At 39.4% G+C, this 19,128-nt stretch overlaps 1 protein-coding gene across 2 annotated transcripts in view; it reads left to right on the forward strand.

Moving 5' to 3' along the window:
* The window catches only part of NCOA7 (nuclear receptor coactivator 7), a 131,293-nt gene that overhangs the window by 71,130 nt on the left and 41,035 nt on the right, over positions 1 to 19,128 (forward strand). For both annotated transcript variants that reach the window (XM_006200022.4, XM_015235770.3), the window contains exons 4-8: positions 5,181 to 5,260; positions 8,344 to 8,451; positions 14,120 to 14,233; positions 14,794 to 14,919; positions 16,535 to 16,719. In XM_006200022.4, coding sequence (XP_006200084.1) covers positions 5,181 to 5,260; positions 8,344 to 8,451; positions 14,120 to 14,233; positions 14,794 to 14,919; positions 16,535 to 16,719 — 613 coding nt within the window. The remainder of the gene's footprint in view (positions 1 to 5,180; positions 5,261 to 8,343; positions 8,452 to 14,119; positions 14,234 to 14,793; positions 14,920 to 16,534; positions 16,720 to 19,128) is intronic.

A 19,128-nucleotide genomic window follows, 5' to 3' on the forward strand; every position in this document is an offset into this window, starting at 1 on the left:
TACCCTCTTTGGATCTGACCCTCTTTTGTTTTTTTCCCATAAACCTGTTCTCCATCTGTGGTGGGCAGAATAATGTCACCACCCTTCCCACCCCCCAAGTCCATGTTCTGATCTCCAAACCCTGTTAGGTTACACAGCAAAAGTGAATTAAGGTTGTAGATGGAATTAAGGTTGTTGGTCAGCTGACCTGAAGGAGGCGCACATCCTGGATTATCCAGGTGCACCCAGTAGAAACACCAGGCTTCTTAAAAGTGAAAAAAGTCAGCGGAAGAGAGAGACCTAGAGAAATGGCAGCCGGGGAGGATGCGGCTCCGTGTTACTGGCTTTCTAGGCGGAGGAAGGGACCTTGAACCAAGGAAAGCAGGCTACTTCTAGGAGTTGGAACAGGAAAGGAAATCGGTCTTCCTGTAGAGCCCCCAGAAGGAACAACGGCCTGCTGATGCTGTGAGTTTTTGCCCTGGAATCTCCAGAACTGTAAGATAGTACATACGTGTTTTTTAATTTGGAGCCATTACAGCATGGTAACGTTTTACAGTAGCAACAGGAAACAAATACATCAGGCCATTCTCCTGACTCTGCCATCTCAGTGCCCTGCTTGCATGTCCTAGCCCCACAGGTGGCCACTGCAGCCGGGGATTTGCTTACTCCTTCCATGGTCTGTCACCCTGGTGTTGAGACCCACCCCTGGGTGAACCCCGATTGCTTCTTTCTTGTTCATATTTTTGAAACCTTATTCACCATAGTAACTCTTCTAAATTTCACAACCCCTTAAGCCCCCAGTCCTGTCTTCACCCCATTACATTTTAGCAGATGACCTTGTACCTACTTTACTGATAGGGTTAGCACCATCTGTCTTGAGGTCCTCCACTTTTCACGTCAGGAACTCTGACCTCCCAGTTACCCATTCCCAGTTTTCCATCTCTCATCCTCTGGGCAACATTTGACAGTGTCTGTACAAAATTCCTTTAACTATTTTCCCATGGCCTTTGTGACATTGCACTCATTTTCTTGTCTTTTCAATCTCCCCACCCCCCAGTCAGCCACGCTTCTTTTTATTCTCCAAATCTTAGCCTTCTTTAGGTTCTGTTCTGAAACCTCAGCTTTTCTCTTAAAATTTATTCCCTTAACAGTTGTAACCTCCTCTAAGACATCACAGATCTCCTGGAAAGGATTCCTTTACATCCAACCTTCGTGCCTTTCCAGGCCCTGAACTTTTCTCCTGAACATCAGCTTCTTTCGGTCCCAATGCACAGAGAGAGAGGAGTGTTTCCATAAACGTATCCAGGATACCCTCAGATGCAGGAGCTAGGAGCCTTGTGTTCCGGACATTCCCAGCCTTCCTGTGGGGTGGGAAGGGAGGAGGCAGGATTTGTGGGCACGGTACCAGCGCCACCTGGGGTGAGGTTAACGTAGGTTTTCCCCCTTCCCCGTTTCATTCCTCTAGGATTTTGGTCACAGTTACATTTCCTTATTGGAAAAGCTGGCTCTGAAAACTTCTTTTGAGAGGTGGAGTAAATAGGAGGTTCCATGGCTTTGCTCTAAATGGCTCCTGAGGATCACCCAGCCAATTTTCCCCTCTGGCAGCAGATACTTTTACATCACTCACTTCAGGTTTTTGTAAGCAGGGGGAGGATCTGAATTTGAGTAGGCATAAAGCGTCTGAGGAGGCCTACAGCTGGAATTAGAGGTGTTAGGTGTCATTGGGAGATAATTCCATCCTGCCTTTCCCAAGGCAGCTTGGGTTCCTTCCCAGCTGTCTCCGGTGCTCTGTGGACCATGTGCTGTAGAGTTCGTCCAGGTGTCCAGGGCTTTGCTCATTGTTGGCCATCTTTAAAACTTATTGCAAAGAATATTAGGATGGAGTATGAAACCTTACCTTGTGCTATAATGATGGGAAGACAGTTAGGTCCTTAGAATGTGCCAGTTACTTCTCTGCTTCCTATACTGAGTCAACTGTGAAACACAGGATTCGGTTGGTGCTTTGATTCGCTCCTATGACTTTCCTGGTGTGATGTTCTGTTGGTGAAAATGTTGCCTACAGTCAAGCTTGTCAGGCTCATTGATCTATATTGAAAGTTCATCATTAAAAAGTCTACAAATAATGAATGCTGGAGAGGGTGTGGAGAAAAGGGAACCCTCCTACACTGTTGGTGGGAATGCAAATTGGTGCAGCCACTATGGAAAACAGTATGGAGTTTCCTTTAAAAACTAAAAATGTAGTTACCGTATCATCCAGAAATCCCACTCCTGGGCATATGTCCATAAGAGAATGAAATTCTAATTCGAAAAATACATACGCACCCCAGTGTTCATAGCAGCACTATTTACAATAGCCAAGACATGGAAGCAACCTAAATGTCCATCAACAGATGAACAGATAAAGAAGATGTAGTGTATACATATACAATGGAATAGTACTTAGCCAGAAAAAGAATGAAATAATGCCATTTGCAGCAACATGGATCGACCTAGATATTGTCATACTAAGTGACGTTTAGTCAGATAGAGAAAGACAAAAGCACGGGATACTCTTATGTGGAATCTAAATTATGATTCAGATGAACTTATAAAACAGACACAGACTCACAGACATAGAAAACAAACTTATGGTTACCAAAGGGGAAAGCTCAGGGAGGGGTAAATTAGGAGTTTGGGATTAGCAGGTACAAACTACTACATATATAAAATAAACATCAAGGTCCTACTGTACAGCACAAGGAACTATATTCAGTACCTTATAGTAAGCCATAAGGGAAAAGAATATGAAAAAGAATATATATAACTGAATCACTTCTGTACACCAGAAACTAACACAACATTGTAAATCAACTATACTTAAATAAAAATTTTACAAGTTCATACAAGCATATATAATGGGTATCATATTAGGGCACAAGACATTCAAGGATGGGTACATCACAGTCCTGACCTCAAGTATTTCAGAATGTTAGACTCTGGAGGAAAGATTTTTCTTTCAGTAATATTACCATGTTTGCTATTTTTCTGGCCTACCCACTCATACCAAAGAAAAGTAAGTTAATTTTTGTACTAATTAAGGTGTACACAGTATGTTTATCTTGAAAGGTTCGGCCAGCACCTGTTTTTCTTGGACAGCTGAACAATATGGAAGCTCTTGTGACTGGCTTACAACAGTGGCCCAATTGGAACCCGAGATAATTACGCACAGCCGATGGAAGGGCATGGGCTGAAGCTGCCCCTATGGGAAGCAGCAGCTTACCCTCTAGAAATAGGAAGCACCTGCAGAAGGATATGAAGAGACTGTGCTGAGAGCACGAGGACCTACAGTGACCGCTGTTCATGGTGACAGCGAGAAGGGCAGGAGTGTGGGACAAAGAGTAGAGCTGGGATAGTAAAAGGAATGAATGCCAGTTAGGTCGTTGGCGATGGAAGATGTTATGATTGGGTTTTTCAATAGGCTGTGTAAATTTCCTGATCTGCAGAATTTGGGGATCTAAAAAACACTGTCAGTGCTTTCATCTTCCTGAAGTAATTCAGGTGCGGTCCCCTGAAGGGAGGGAGGTCATTGTTTATAGTCTACAGGGGTTTTAGCGATTCTCTGGTTCTACAAATGACTGGAAGATGACTCTAATAGCATCTGTTATTTTTCTCTTGGTTCTTAATTTTAAATAATATAGAGAAAATACTTAAAAAACAGATAAATCCCATGTGACTTAGCTCTTTTCATGTTTCTGTACTACCTTTCAGTTCTCACGCAGTACACCTGTATTTGTACACTTGTTGGTCTGTGTGTGGAGTGTGGGGGTTGTAGGATCTCAGGGGTAGAGGGGTGCACTCATCACACTTCTGAGTTCATGGTGGGTCCTCACCGGTCAGAGCTGGGCTCCTTGGGCTCCTTTACTCAAAAATCCCCTTTTACCCTCGTTCCCCATCCCTGTTCCTCTCCCTGCTCCACTCCGTTCTGTTATGTGCAGTGTGTATGGGCTTTTATTTGGATGTGGCCTTGAAAAATGTTTGTAGTTGTTTTGTGTGCCTCTCTTTTAAATAGATAGAATGATACCGTCACGTACATCCCATTCTGTTTCTCTCGACGTGAACATATTGCAGTGTGTGCTTCTGGCTTGTTACTGCTGATCACTGCCTAGATGCCCAGAGCATGTTTTGCTTGCCCGCCCACTCCCCACTGCTGCAGAGAACGCAGCTACGTCCACCCTCGGGCGGGTCGCTTTATGGCACCTCCTGGGACAGGATGCATGTCTGTGAGTTAGGTTGCTGAGTCAAATGGGCCATGTGGACGAACTGGCTGGAATGGCTATACCAGGTTGTGTTCCTAGCAGCCGTTCTCATTTTGGCCAACAGTAGCATCTTGCTTTCTGATGTTTGCCATGCTAATTGGTGTAAAATGAAACCTTGTCTTCTTTTGAATTTTTTCTGATCTCATACAAGTTAGAGTATCTTTTCATAGTTAAGTGACAAGAAGTAGGAAATTGACTTAAGTTTATATCCATTGAAATATGTCTCTCTGGTTTTCAGTGTATGGGTTGATAAATATATTAAAATATAGTTAATCCTAACAGTTGGGTTGAATCATATGCAGCTGCCATACTATTAGGTTGACCAGTTTTTGACCTTTAAAAACAGCAAAATCTATGGTCCAGCTTTATATGTTGTTGGACACAGAGGTCTTTCCAAGTTTTCATTATTGTAAGTAACATTTCAGTAACCATCCGCTGTGTGTAGCATTTTTCCTCTTTTGGATTGTTCCTTAGGATAACTTCCTAGGGAAAGATGACTGAGTTAAAGAATGAACTTCTCTGTGGCTCTTGTTGCGTATTGGCTAATCATATCCTGAAAAGGGCTGTACCGATTTACATAATGCATCCTTTACCTCGTGACCGTACTGATTCTATTTTAACTTCATCACTATACATTATCATATAAACTACCGAATAATACCTTAATAACTACGCAGCTTAACTTCATTGTTTGTGCTGTTTGATTACAGTTAACGTTAGTCATTTATTCAAGTGTTCATTGATGAACAATATGTTTTTATGAGTAGGTCTATTTATACCTTTAGGCCATTTTTCTTTTGGTGTCTTTTTTTAAAAAGTCAACTTGAAAGTGGGTTTAATATCTTGTATATTACCCTGTTCTCAATTCCTGAAAATGAAATCATTTATATACATTTTATTCTTCAGATGACAATCAAAACAAAGCACATGATAAAAAAGAGAAGAAGATGGTGGTTCAGAAGCCCCATGGTACTATGGAATACACTGTAAGTATGAACAGTAGTATGAATTGTTTTTGTTACACAGCTAGATTTACATGATGTTTCTCCCTGACACATCGTGCCCCTTAGCTACCTTCTTGTTGTGTACCTATTAAATAGTGAAGCTTCTTAAGACCTGTTCTAAGTCGGTTCCCCTCCTTCCATATTTTCTCCTTGGGAAAACTCATATAAACCTGTTACTTGAATTACCTTCAGTATGCCAATGATGACCAATTTTAGGTCTCCATCCCGGACATGCTTTCTGAATTCTAAAACCATAGATTCAGTTGTCTCCTCAACACACTCACTTAGACCTTTATACTCAGTCTTTTTTGAAGAAGTAATGGCTTCATCATCCATACATGTCTACAAATCAGAACCTTATCTGTAACCTCATCTTTCCACCACTTTCCACATTCATTCTTCTCTTCTGTGACCATCCAGCAAGTCTAGGCTGGACCCCTTCATTTCATTCATAGTCATGTTCCTTTACATAATTTATCTCAGTTTAACATTATTGATTCACTAGTGTGATTGTTATTTTAATGTCTCTCTTGTGGAGACAGATTGGATCCCTTTCTGGTCACCATGCTATTTCTGGTACTTGCAGGGTGTAGGGCTCCATGTGGTTGAATCGGTAGGTGAACAGTGCGATGCATGTGCCCGTGACTGCACCTCCACATCATGTGCTCATCCCTCTCACTGCGCCGTGAACTCCTCGCGGACAGGAGCTGTGCTCCTTGTCCTAGGCCTAGCACAAAGTGGCCCTCAGTCACAGATCCGTTTTAGTCCACTTTGAACTCGCATTGTTGAGGCGTGTTCTCCGACTTTTAGGAAGAAATTAAGTGCTGTTGCCATTGCCTGGTTGTGTTCTCCTCGTGTGTGTTCATCTTCTACTCATTATTTGTGTGCCACGCCAGGCTCTATACAAAGCAAGCAGCCAGACCTGCCCCTCCCTGGCATTTCTTCTGGAATGGTGCATCTCCTCCAAGCCTCTGTGGGTGGAGTCACCTTGAAGAGCCCCGGCACTGGCATTTCGTGCTCAGTGCTCTGTGAACATCCCTCGGCATCTTTCTGTGGTATATAGGCCTGGTACTTTCCAGACAGGATTTGGGGTGACTCTGTATCTTACGTTACCACTGTCTACAGCGTCTTGTTGAGCCCCGTAACACCTAGCCAGTGCCTTACGTCATACTCTTATTAGGTGCTGAAGAAGTGTTGGACTGTTTATCACTAATAACAGTATTAATACTAAAGCCACGTATCTATCCGGCAGTGACATTCACAAACTCCCCCAAAGAAATGAGAAGTGTTTGCTAGGAAATACTTCACACAGCATACGCTAAAGCAGTGCAGTGAGGGTAAAAATCAACCCCAATTAATTCATATAAACAGATGATCAAATGAGTAATGCAGATCTGTCCACCTGTTTGATTTATGTTATGGTTATTAGCTTTAGTTGGCAAGTTTTTTGTGTACTCATCATTGGAAATAAAAGGTGATCCATAATTTCCTGTTTTGAGGACCATGGCCAGAACCACTGACTAGATTGGTTGTTTTGCTCCAGAGCTGTGGGTGTTCAAGCGTTCTGTTTAATTTCAAACATTTAATGATACCAGTATCCCTCCCAGGGTCTGGAGCTTGGTTCTGTATATATGTCTTAATCTTGGTGTAATAATTTGAGATTGTTAGTTTTTCTCCTTCCTTGAACCCCCTTTACATAATATCTTCAAATTTTTGCATTAAAAATATGAAGCAAATTTATTGATCATTTGCCGTGAAGTAACTGCTCTGAAGTAGAAATTACAATTATGTTGCCTCTATTTGATGGATGAATAAACTGAGATTCAGAGAAGTTAAGCAGATGACCCAAGGGTGCACAGCTGGCTAGCGGCAGATTTGGAATTCATATGCAACAGTCTGGCTCTACTCTGTATTGTCAGTCTGTATCTTACACTGACTCTAAACCGAGAAAATACCTAGATTTGAATTATTATATAAATATATAATATTTGAAAAAATGCATATATTTAAATTTTTTTTTCATTTTTACTAGAGAAGATTTTGCTCGGTAGAGGTAGGAGCATAAAAGTTTTCAATGATTTTTAAAAAAAGGATATATGTATTTTTACCTTGTTCCAGAAATGCTTTGAGGTAATTTTAGCACAGTCTGTATGAACTTGATTAGCCTGAGACAGTTCATCTAGTTGGTGGGTTTTTGATACTTAAGGGCAGTGGGTGATACATTGAAATCTACATCTGTATCTTTTCATTGGTCCATAACCTGCTGCAGCCACCTCAAATCCCCAGCTGTAATTCAGGGTTCCCCTGGTGGATCCAGTTCTGCTCACAGGGACAGCCACCCATGTTGACGCAGGGACATATTTGGGACCTTCTTAGTGGCATTCACCAGAGTGACCTCCCACTAACAAGTTCCACCCAGTGACCCTGGATAGGGAGTCTGTCCTGGCTGCTGAGACCCATTGGGTCCTGAGACCCAGATCACAAGTTCTGTAGATTTAGAGAATAACACCAGTTTGGCCGACCATGGGAAATCATCATTTTGATGTCAGTGAACAATTATTGGTAGCCAGTCTGAAGTTCTTTTAGGTTTCCCTGCCTTGCACTGTATTCATTCATCAAATATTTAAGTGCCTTCTGTGTGTCAGGCACTGTGGGGAAAATGGCCATTAACAGGCCACAGTCCAGGAGCCTACAGTGCAGTGAAGAGATAGGCAAATAGAATAATGCAAGGAGAAAGGCACCGCATTTCCCCTATGGGTGGGACTGTGTGTATGTTTTATTTCTTTCCTTCTTACAGCTTTAGATTATTCTTTGTGACCTAAGTTGTGCCAGAGTAAGTTTAGAAAGCTGTTAGTGGACAGTGAAATGTGAAGATAAGGAAGACCAGAAATGAATAATAATTAAGACTTTTTTGTTAAGAATTCAGAATGTATTCACTTTTTTTCATCATACATTTGGACATGTTACTTTTTTATTCACTCATATCACAAATAGATTAATGTTGACTGTCGAAGTTTTTGTTTGTTTTTGCTTTGTAATGAATCTTTTTTGCTTGATTATTCTAGGCTGGAAGCCAGGACACCCTAAACTCCATAGCCCTGAAATTTAACATCACTCCCAATAAATTAGTGGAACTGAATAAACTTTTCACACATACTATTGTTCCAGGCCAGGTAATGATTTTCTTGTTGAATTTTACTTTAGAAATTTTACATTTATTTTTTCTTGCCATTTTTAATGACTCACTCTTAGTGTCATGGGATTATCATAAGTGATAATGTGTGTTAGTTCAGTCTTTTTTTTTTTTAGATCCAAGGATTCTGAAAGTATCCTGGTACCTGGGAACTGTTGAGAGACGAATGCTTTGCAAATGATTAACACAGTTTACTTAACTATCGTTAGTTGTAGATATTTCCATAAAGAAAAGTTAAAATGTAACTTTTTCTCCTATATAATTTCATACATCTTCTTAGAATGTTTAATTTAGAATTGCAAGTTTCAGTTTAGTCCACTCCTGGGGTATGTTATGGTCATCGTTTTATCTTAAATTAGGTAGAATTTTTGTCATTTTTATCATGATTTGATACCATGACAAAGGTGGAGACACTCAGCAGGACCATCAAGAAAAGGCCACAGACACATGAAAAGATGCTCAGCATCGCTAATTATTAGAGAAATGCTAATCAAAACCACAGTGTGGCATCACCTCACACCGATCAGAACAGCTGTCATCAAAAAGTCTACAAATAATAAACGCTGGAGAGAGTCTGGGGAAAAGGAACCCTCCTGTACTGTTGGTAGGAATGTAAATTGGTGCAGCCAGTATGGAAAACAGTATGAAGTTTCCTTAAAAAACAAAAAATAGAGCTGTCATATGATCCAGCAATCCCACTCCTGGGTATACATCCAGAAAAAATGTAAACTAATTCAGAAAGACACATATACCCCAATATTGATAGCAGCACTATTTATCATAGCCAAGTCATGGAGACAGCCCAAGTGCCCATCAACAGACAGATGGCTTAAGATGTGTGTGGGTGTGTGTGTGTGTGTGTATGTATGTGTATATATGTATATATATATAATTATATGTATATATATTATACATATATACATATGTATTTATATATAAAATGGAATATATATATATGTAATGGAATTCTACTCAGCTGTAAAAAGAATGAGATATTGCCATTAGCAGCAACATGGGTGGAACTAGAGAACATTATACTTAGTAAGTCAGAGAAAGACAAATGTATGTATTACTTATATGTGGAATCTAACAAATAATACAAGTGAATCTATATACAAAGCAGAAGAAGACTCACAGACATAGAAAACAAACATAGATTACCAAAGGGAGAAGGAGGGAAGGAGAAAGGAACAAATTAGGAGTTTGGGATTAACAGATACAAACTACTATGCATAAAATAGATGAGCAACAAGGATTTACTGTGTAGCACAGGGAAACTGTGTTCAGTATCTTGTGATAACCTATAATGGAATATAATCTGAAAAAAACCATATAGTTGAATCAGTTAACTCTATAACTGAAACTAACACAATATTGTAAATCAACTATACTTCAATTTTAAAGGGCCACAGTTTTTTTTTAGTACTTTATTTGTTAAACTGAATGAAATTGACAAATTGTATAATTTTGCCATTCTAGGTTAATCCAGCAAATTTTTTTCAGTACCTTCTATATAAGATATTCTTATATTTCTACTTGAAAACTACATTTGGCCAGTGAATGTAAATGACCCAGCCATGGACAGATCCTTGCTGAGGCCAAGTTTCCAGTCCCGTCCATAAAACTACTTGGTTGCCATGAGCACATTCTGGTTCCACTGTTGACTTACTAGACCATCTTCCTGCATCTCTACATTATAGTGACATTTAATTCTTTCAGGGTGGATATTGCTACTTCTAAGTACATCTTCAATCAGGCAATAGTGATACTGTTCTTTGTATTTCTTTCAAGGCAGCAAATGGAGCCAATAGGCCATAAATTGGCCAGTTTGTACTATCATGCTTTTGGTATTTTATGTTCGTGTCAAAAGGAGAAATTAGTATACTGTCAGTAGCAGGTACTTGAGGGGAATTATGCATTAAAACTTTTCAAAAATTAATACATTTTTATCTCTAGGAAACTTAACAGATATCAATCTCTTTTATTGGGTTTCTTATAATCTGGGGTATTGCTGCATAACGTGTAACTGACGCATAGCAGAGAACGTAGGCATAAACTTGGTAACTCAGGCTGAAGACCATAGTCACGAACTTAGTAAAACAATTTATGGTCATTGCTTATTCTTCTACCAGGTCCATGAACAAAACAACTTACTGGATTAAGGTCCAGCAGCTAATAGGAGGTATAGGGACTTTCAATATGCCAACTATGTTTTTAAATACCAGAAACAGATGCCTCAGGGCTTCACTTCCTTTGGCCTTTTAGTAGCTGACCTGGGTAAGTCAGTTCCTTTTTTAGACCTCAGTTTCCTTATCTTTGAAACGCGGAGTTCAGCTGCGTTATCTCAGAAGTCCCTCCTAGCCTTTACTGTGTTGTCCGACTCTCAAATTTAACCGAACAGTTACGTGCTGTTGGTTGTCCCACGATCTGACTGTACTCATGATTTTTCTGGCAAAGATGAGGAATTGAGAACAGTGAAATTGATTGAGGGGCTTTCAAAAACTGTAGATAATCTTTTGCTTTCAAAGATTTTTAAATATGCCTGTTAGGGGTATGTTAGGGTTCGGGTCTCAGTAGATCTGATAAATCAAAACCAGTTTTATCTGCTCTGGTTCCAGAAAATTTGAGACTCGCTCTTTTAGAGCCTGATTTGATGGCCACTGTGAGGTAGGAAAGAAAACTGACCTGACTGGATGAGTGTTGGAGCAGACCCTGAATTATTTTCTGAAGTCAATAAAAAAACTTCATACCTGCCCATAATCCAGGCTCACCTCCATGGTGAGGTAGCTCATGTTCTGGCTGAGTTTCCCAGCGTTCAACTGCCATCTCTGTCTATAGTACAGTGAATTTGAGTTCAAGCATAGGAATTATCTTTAAAAAAATTTTTTTTCATTGAAAATAAAAGGTTTACAATGTGTTAATTTCTGGTGTATAGCATAGTGATTAAGTGATTCAGTTTTATGTATATATATTCCTTTTCATATTCTTTTTCATTATAGGCTATTATAAGATAATGAATATAGTTCCCTGTGCTATACAGTAGGACCTTGTTTATTTTTTATATAGTAGTTAGTATCTGCAACTACTATATAAAATTATCTTTTTCATTTGACATTTGGAAGGTGTCAGGCAACGCAGGTTGAGATTCTCTTGTCTAGCACTTGTCAAGAGCTCAGATGCAAAAAATAAATGAATGGCAAATTGTTTGGAAGGAATGCCATCTACTCATCCTTCCAGTCCAGATACGTAAGGTAAATCAGAGAGCTCTGCACTAAGACCACGTGATTTTAGCCCTCTGTAAATTGCTTTTATGGAACTCTTAACTGTGTCATTTGCCGTTGACTCATATTGAAGATGTTATAAAGAACAATCCTCCAAAACTGGTTATTGTGTTTTACTGTCGATTTGTCATCAGGGACAAATAGTTCAGTATAAGAGCCTTTTTTAATGAGACTTCGTGGGAGAATACTTGCACTTCTGAGAAACTGGTTTGTTTTTGTCTTACGGACATTGAAGTCTGCTAACTTAGGATGTCTGTCTCTTTGCATTGGTTATTTGGAAACTCAGAGCCAGTTTTATGGCCTTAAACATAAGTGTTGAGTAATTTTGGAGTTCATATTTTCAGTATAATCATTCCTCATCTTATTTCTGCTTGATGTTGGTTTTCCCACATTTATCATTGACATATCTTTTATTTTTTTGGCCTCAGTTTTTTTTTCTGGATTGAAAAGAGATTTAAATAAAGTTAAAACAGAGATATGACTGGAAGGATGAGGGAGAGTGAAACAGTATTGAACAGCTGTTATATGGTTAGCTCTGAATTCTGTTTTATAACATTAGAGATCATCATTTTAAGACTATCTGATACATGTGAAAATGTGGCATATCTCATTGAAAGAGTGTTGAATAAGAGAATCATAATAACATTTTGAGACCCAGAATATTTTGCAGAAGGAGGCTATTTTGTGAAATTTAGGGGATTTTGTTTGTTTTTACATAATCCAGCTAGTAATGGAAGAGTATTGAAATCATTACATATTACCTTGTACAGTTTATCACATAAGGACTTTACTGCACTAGCACTCATGGTCTGCTTAGATTTAGGAAGCCTGGATTTGTTCCATTTCTTCCTGACACATTTTTTTTTATTTATTTGTCTATTTTAATTGAAGTATAGCCAGTTTATCATGTGTATCAATTACTAGTGTACAGCATAATGTTTCAGTCACACATATACATACATATTTTCCTGTTCATGTTCTTTTTCATTATAGGTTACTACAAGATATTGAATAGAGTTCCCTGTGCTATACAGTAGAGATTTGTTGTTTATTTTAAATATAGTAGTTAATATCTGCTAATCTCGAACTCCCAATTTATTTCTTCCCACCCTCTTTGCCCCCTGGTAAGTGTGTTTTCTGTGTCTGACTCTGTTTCTGTTTTGTAAATAAGTTCATTTTTGTGTTCTTTTTTTGATTCCACATATAAGTGATATCATATGGTATTTTTCTTTTTCTTTCTGGCTTACTTCATTTAGAGTGACGATCTCCAGGTCCATCCATGTTGCTGCTGATGGCACTATTTTATTCCTTTTTATGGCTGAGTAGTATTCCATTGTGTATACATATGTGTGTGTATATATATCACATCTTTATCTACTCATCTGTCAGTGGACATTTAGGTTGTTTCTATGTCTTGGCTATTGTAAATAGTGCTGCTATGAACATTGAGGTGCATGTATCTTTTTGAATTAGAGCTTCCTCCAGGTATATGCCCTGAAGTAGGATTGCTGGATCATAAGGTAAGTCTGTTTTTAGTTTTTTAAGGAATCTCCATACTGTTTTCCATAATGGCTGCACCAAACTACATTCCCAGCAACGGTGTAAGAGGATTCTCTCTTCTCTAAACCCTCTACAACATTTATCATCTGTGGACTTTTTAATGATGGCCAGTCTGACTACCTCATTGTAGTTTTGATTTGCATTTCTCTGATAATTAGTGATACTGAGCATTTTTTCATGTGTCTGTTGGCCATTTTTAGTCTTCATTGGAGAATTGCTTGTTTAGGTCTTCTGCCCATGTTTGGATTGGGTTGTTTGCTTTTTTGTTATTAAGTTTTATGTGCTGTTTTTATATTCTGGACATTAAGCCCTTGTCAGTTGCATCATTCACAAATATTTTCTCCCATTCCATAGGTTGTCTTTTTGTTTTGTTTATAGTTTCCGCTGCTGCTGACCACATTTTATGTTTAGAAGCATGCTATGCTACACTCTCCTCTATTCCCTTGTACTATTAGTACCCTCCCTGGAAGGCTCTTCCCTCTATATCCAAATCCTATATACTGTTTAAGGCTTTACTGGGACCCACCTGCTTCATGGGGCCTGTGCAAAATATTTGCCACCTTGCTCTCCCCTTCTGTGAGCTCCTGCAGTGTCTACAGGTGTGTTCAATACCCCTTGTTTTGCACACATTCGTATTGCTGAGTACCATCTCATGGATTAGTCTGAAAGACCCTCACGTTGCTCATGAGCTCTGCAACAGCCAGCTAGGTCTTAGTCATACACCCGTGCAGAGAGTGACTGCTCTAAATGCTGCTAGTGGTTGGCCTGATTCTTGGGACTCACCTAGCTTTGCTTTCCCATTCTCAGGTTCTTTTTGTGCCAGATGCCAACTTTCCTTCCAGTACCTTAAGGTTATCATCATCCAGTCCTGGTGCTACTGTCTCTCCTTCATCATCAGATGCAGAATATGATAAACTGCCTGTATGTATGCCATTCTTGCACTGAAGCTCATAGTTATCAACAGTGGTTTTTGAGTTAAGGAATTCTACATGTTGTTTTTCACAAGATTTTTTCTGAAATTCCCACCCCTTTGGTAATTTGTCATTAGTTGAGAGAATGCATCCTATGGAGAAGAAACTTATTCACATTTAAGGTCTCAAAGGCAGAAATGCATGCCTTGTGTACGTAAAAATATGAAGTTAAACTCTCAATGAGACCAATAGTTTATTTGTACTACTTTTACGCCTTTTTCTAAAGAATTTGAACCCTGAGTCAAATATAAATTCTTTCATTTAAGGTATTTTCTAAAGACATTTGATGAGGCATTTTTATGAGTTCATATATGCATGGTTTTATTTTTTAGTCTTTGTTTGATTTAGGTATTTGTGATTTTTTGAAGGACAAATGACATTTGCCTTTTTTTTAATGTTTGAGTTAAATAGAAACAGGTTACTTATAGGGAACTTAGATGGCTTATTTCATATAAATAATCTTTTGAAAAAGTGCTTGTATTTGATTTTGGAAATTTTTGCTTTCTAAAGGATGCTGACTTAGCAAGAAAGGCCTTAAAACCCATTGAAAGAGTCTTATCATCCACTTCTGAAGAAGATGAGCCAGGCGTGGTAAAATTTTTAAAAATGAATTGTCGATACTTCACCGATGGAAAGGTATATGGCAATGCAGTTTGTTTCCTTTTCTTGGAATGTATGGAAAACTAAACGAGGTTCCAAATTACTGAAAGCAGCCTACTGTAAATAGAATATCTTACCCAAAGTTTCAGCTTAAGATTTCACAACTGTCCATTAGTTTTGCCCTGTTGGATGCCTGGCATTTTACTTGTTGAGGGAGTAGTGATGATTGAGTGGAAATGTCATTCTTTGTGACCTTGAATTTATCATTTATGTTTGAATTCTTAGCGCCTATAAATTGTTAGGGAGACAATATAGAATATGTTTAACAGCAAAAGCTGGAGTCAGACTTGCTGAATTTAAATTCCAACTCTGGGGGAGGGTATAGCTCAAGTGGTAGAGCACATGCGTAGCATAACTGAGGTCCTGGGTTTGAACCGAGTACCTCCTCCAAAAATAAATCTAACTACCTACCCCTCACACCAAAATAAAAATAATAATAGTAGTAATGATACTACTACTACTAATTTTTTTTAAATAAATAAATTCCAACTCTATTACTACCAGCTCTGAGACCAGTAGCAAAGTATTTGAATTTCATAAGCTTCTATTTTCCTCATCTATAAAATTTAACTAATAGGATGTGCTAAGTAAAAGAGAATTCATGTAAAGAGCTTTAGCACCTAACCTGGACAATAGTAAGTTCTCAACCTGTTTGCTGCTGGAGATGCTGGTATGAAAAATGGCGGTTATATCATGTTTTGAGTTCTTTTGGTTGTCAGTGTTTTATATAAAGAACAAATCTGATTTTGGGTGAGCCTCTGAAGAAAGGGTGATGTTGATATAAAGCAAATTCCTGTGCTCGTGATAGAGACTTCATGCCAGATTCAAATGGTAGGAAAATACATTATTGATATGCACTTAAAACTTATGCAACCAAGAATAAATAATGTCTGAAATGCAAAACTTTTTGCTAAGATGATCTCTAAACTCATTGAGAGTATCAAAATAAATCATTTACCTAAAGAGAGTCACTTATATCCTGCTGTTTGGTATGTAACGTCCCTGTGGCCAACAAGGTCTATCATGTAATCTGACCAAGTTTCAGACTGTAAGTTGCCACCAAGCTACTGTTTTTGCTCTGTTTCCATAGTTTAGATATATTCACTTCTGTATGCAAAAATTTCATATTCGTATTTGTGTTGAATTTTTCTGAATGTGGGCTTTCTAAGCATTTTAGAGCAAAATATTTGGAGTGTTCTTTGGCACCCAGACTGAGCTGCATGGTACCATGCGCTTGTTGGACGCGTGGTGAAAACGTGCTAAGTGAACTGTAAAGTACCCAGTTCTCGATGGGGAAAGTACCTGGGACAGCCCTTCTCACCTTACAGACAGGGAACTGGGGAATCTGAGACATGATGTGAAACCCAGGACCCCACCACAGTCAGGCAGGTCTGTTTCTCTGCCTCACTCAGCACACGGCACCCAACGCTGCATTTCCTTAGCCTGTTTTTCCAGACCTCCCGGAGGGGATGTGCTTGCCCTGGAGGGTACCATGGTTCACAAAGTCTATGCAATGGCAACATGAGTTCATTTGAGCTGCGGGGGTGGTTGCATCTTGCCTGTAGCGACTCTGTCCTGTCTTTTTCTTCAGGGTGTGGTTGGAGGTGTCATGATTGTCACTCCTAACAACATCATGTTTGACCCTCACAAGTCCGATCCTCTGGTCATTGAGAATGGATGTGAGGAGTACGGCCTCATTTGCCCCATGGAAGAGGTCGTTTCCATCGCCCTCTACAATGACATTTCCCACATGAAGATCAAAGATGCCTTGCCATCGTAAGAGATGTTTCTTTGTTTACCAGAAGAAGGGTGGTGTTGGGAGAATTAAATGCAGTTTAAAAAGTGTGAAGGCAGGAGTGAGAGATTATATAGAGATGAATTTGAAGGTAGAAGATTTGTGCATTAAATTTGAAAAAATAGAAAAATGAGACGAAATGGAAATGATAAAGTCAATGCTAATGAAGAGTGGAACACACAGAGATGGAAGGAGAAAAGCAAAAAAGCCAGCATGTAAAAATCATATTTGTTTGACTTATTTTTCTGAATAGCAATGCCTGTCTTAATGGATTTATGAAAGAATAAATGAAGTTTCTCTGAAAGAATTTGTCTAATTACCAATAAGAGAGTAGTATTTTCTGTTTGGTTTAATTGGTAAGCAGAGTTACGTTCTTCCTCATTCAAATTCTAGGATGGGCAGCCTCCCAGACTTGCATTTTCTCTTAATCTTGCATGGAGAGAAATTTGCGGGACGGTGCAGAGGCCACTGCCCCTGTAGCCAGCCTGCCTTAAGTGGTGTGAAAAGGGAGTAATACTATTTGTTTTGTCTCTGAAACGTAGGTGGATATTCCTTTAGTCCTGATTGGTTTTGCCTTATAAAGCTGAGGGTTTTGTTTTGTTTTTGTTTTTTTTTTAAACAAGGCTCTCCATGAAGAAAGAGTTAAAAAAGCTCAGGAAATCGATTCACTTGTAGGGATAATCTGATTCTTTCTGCCATTTTGTCGGCATGTCTGTTTCTGTATACTGTTAGGCCAGCAGTAAAATAAAACTCTTTAGAAACTCTCAGTGATCGGAAGGAGTAGGCAATACAGTGGGTCCAAGAGTACAAAGGGAAACTAGCCCTTGGGATTCATGAAAAAAAGAAAGGAGGGTAACTAGGAAACTAACAGACACAAGAGTCCCTGGGGGTTTATGCCGGCAGGTTCCCCTGGCCTTCTGCCACAGCCCTCAGCGTCTGATCTACTCAGCCTTTACACGTGTCAGGCCACGGAAGCAACCATCAGACACGGGCACTCAGGCAGTCTCAGCGTGGAGATGGAAGTGTCCAAGTGAGAGGTTTAGGAGGCAGTGTCGCATGATAAGGTCTGGAGCCACACTGCCTGGCTTTCTCTGGCTCTGCCACTTATGGCTCCATGACCTTCATGAGTGACTCAGTCTCGAGCTTCAGTTTTCTCATCTGTAAAATGGAATTCATAGTATTCTCAGCTTGCAGAGCTATTATAAGAACTAAGAGCATTGATAACACCAAAACTCATAGGAAATAGCCTAATGCCTAATAAGTGTAGGCTTTTATTATTGGAACCTTCAATTCACACCTGAAACTCTGTTCATTGTTCTGTGGGCATCTTTATCCATGCAGATTGAGGCTTCTAAAGCATCTTAGTACATGCCTCTTGTGTGGCAAGGATATGAAGATGAGGGGGTCACGGCCCTCGTCCTGCAGTCTGCTGGGTGCAACAGACAGATTGGCAGAAGTGCAGATTGAACAGCACTGCAGACATAGAAGTGCACACAGCATTTATGAGAACTGCGTGAGGGAGTGTCCAGCTGCCTTAAACCTTGGATGACGAGGAGGAGAGGGAGTAAAGGAGCTAGTTTTGGAAAGAAAGTATGAACATTGGGTTCTCTGTGACAAGAAGAAAGAAGATAAGAAGAGATAAAAATACAGTTCAGTTTGGAAGTGGCTGGCCAGGCAGAAAGGGGCATTTCTTGCCCAGTGCTGGCTTCTAATGGAGTAATACTATTGCACATCTTCAGCTTAGGATGTTAGGCATTCCTTTTAATAGTAGAGAAGGTACAGCTTTACAGAAAGATTTCTCTCAATGTGAGATTGTGTTTAATGATCCAGGGCTAATGCTGTAGCTGGAGTGGGGGGAGAGAGAGCAGAGTTCAGAACTGGCTCCTAATGTGCTGAAATTATTTCAGAGTTGTACAGTGATTCCTGCCGTGGATACACATACATAAAGACTTTTTGGTCTAGTGAACAATATGTGCACCAGTGAACTGAATAGAATGTTAGTGGAATCAGTGTGAAATGAACTTGGGATTCACTTTAGAATTCCATCAATTGTTTAAAAGTTTGCTTTAAATTTCATTCTAATTTAAAGTTGTATGGTAAAACAGGAAGTGCAGATTATCTAGCTGCCATGTGAAAATATTTTTTTAAAGTGTATGTATGTATGTGTGTGAAATCTCTCCATTCTCACCTTTGGGATTTGTATGTTTTGTGTGGGATGTTTTTTAACTCCAGCTGCCACAGAAACTAGGAAGGAAACAAACAAAGGGATTATTGATCATCACTTGGTGCGTGACTGAGTCTAGAAAACATTCATTAACAGCAGAGCCGGTTGACACCACTGTGCACTTTGCCCCAGCAGAGCTTGGCAGCTACAATGCAGAAAAGCAGAT

The sequence above is a fragment of the Vicugna pacos genome, chromosome 8, assembly GCF_048564905.1.
Source record: "Vicugna pacos chromosome 8, VicPac4, whole genome shotgun sequence".
Lineage (NCBI taxonomy): Eukaryota > Metazoa > Chordata > Mammalia > Artiodactyla > Camelidae > Vicugna > Vicugna pacos.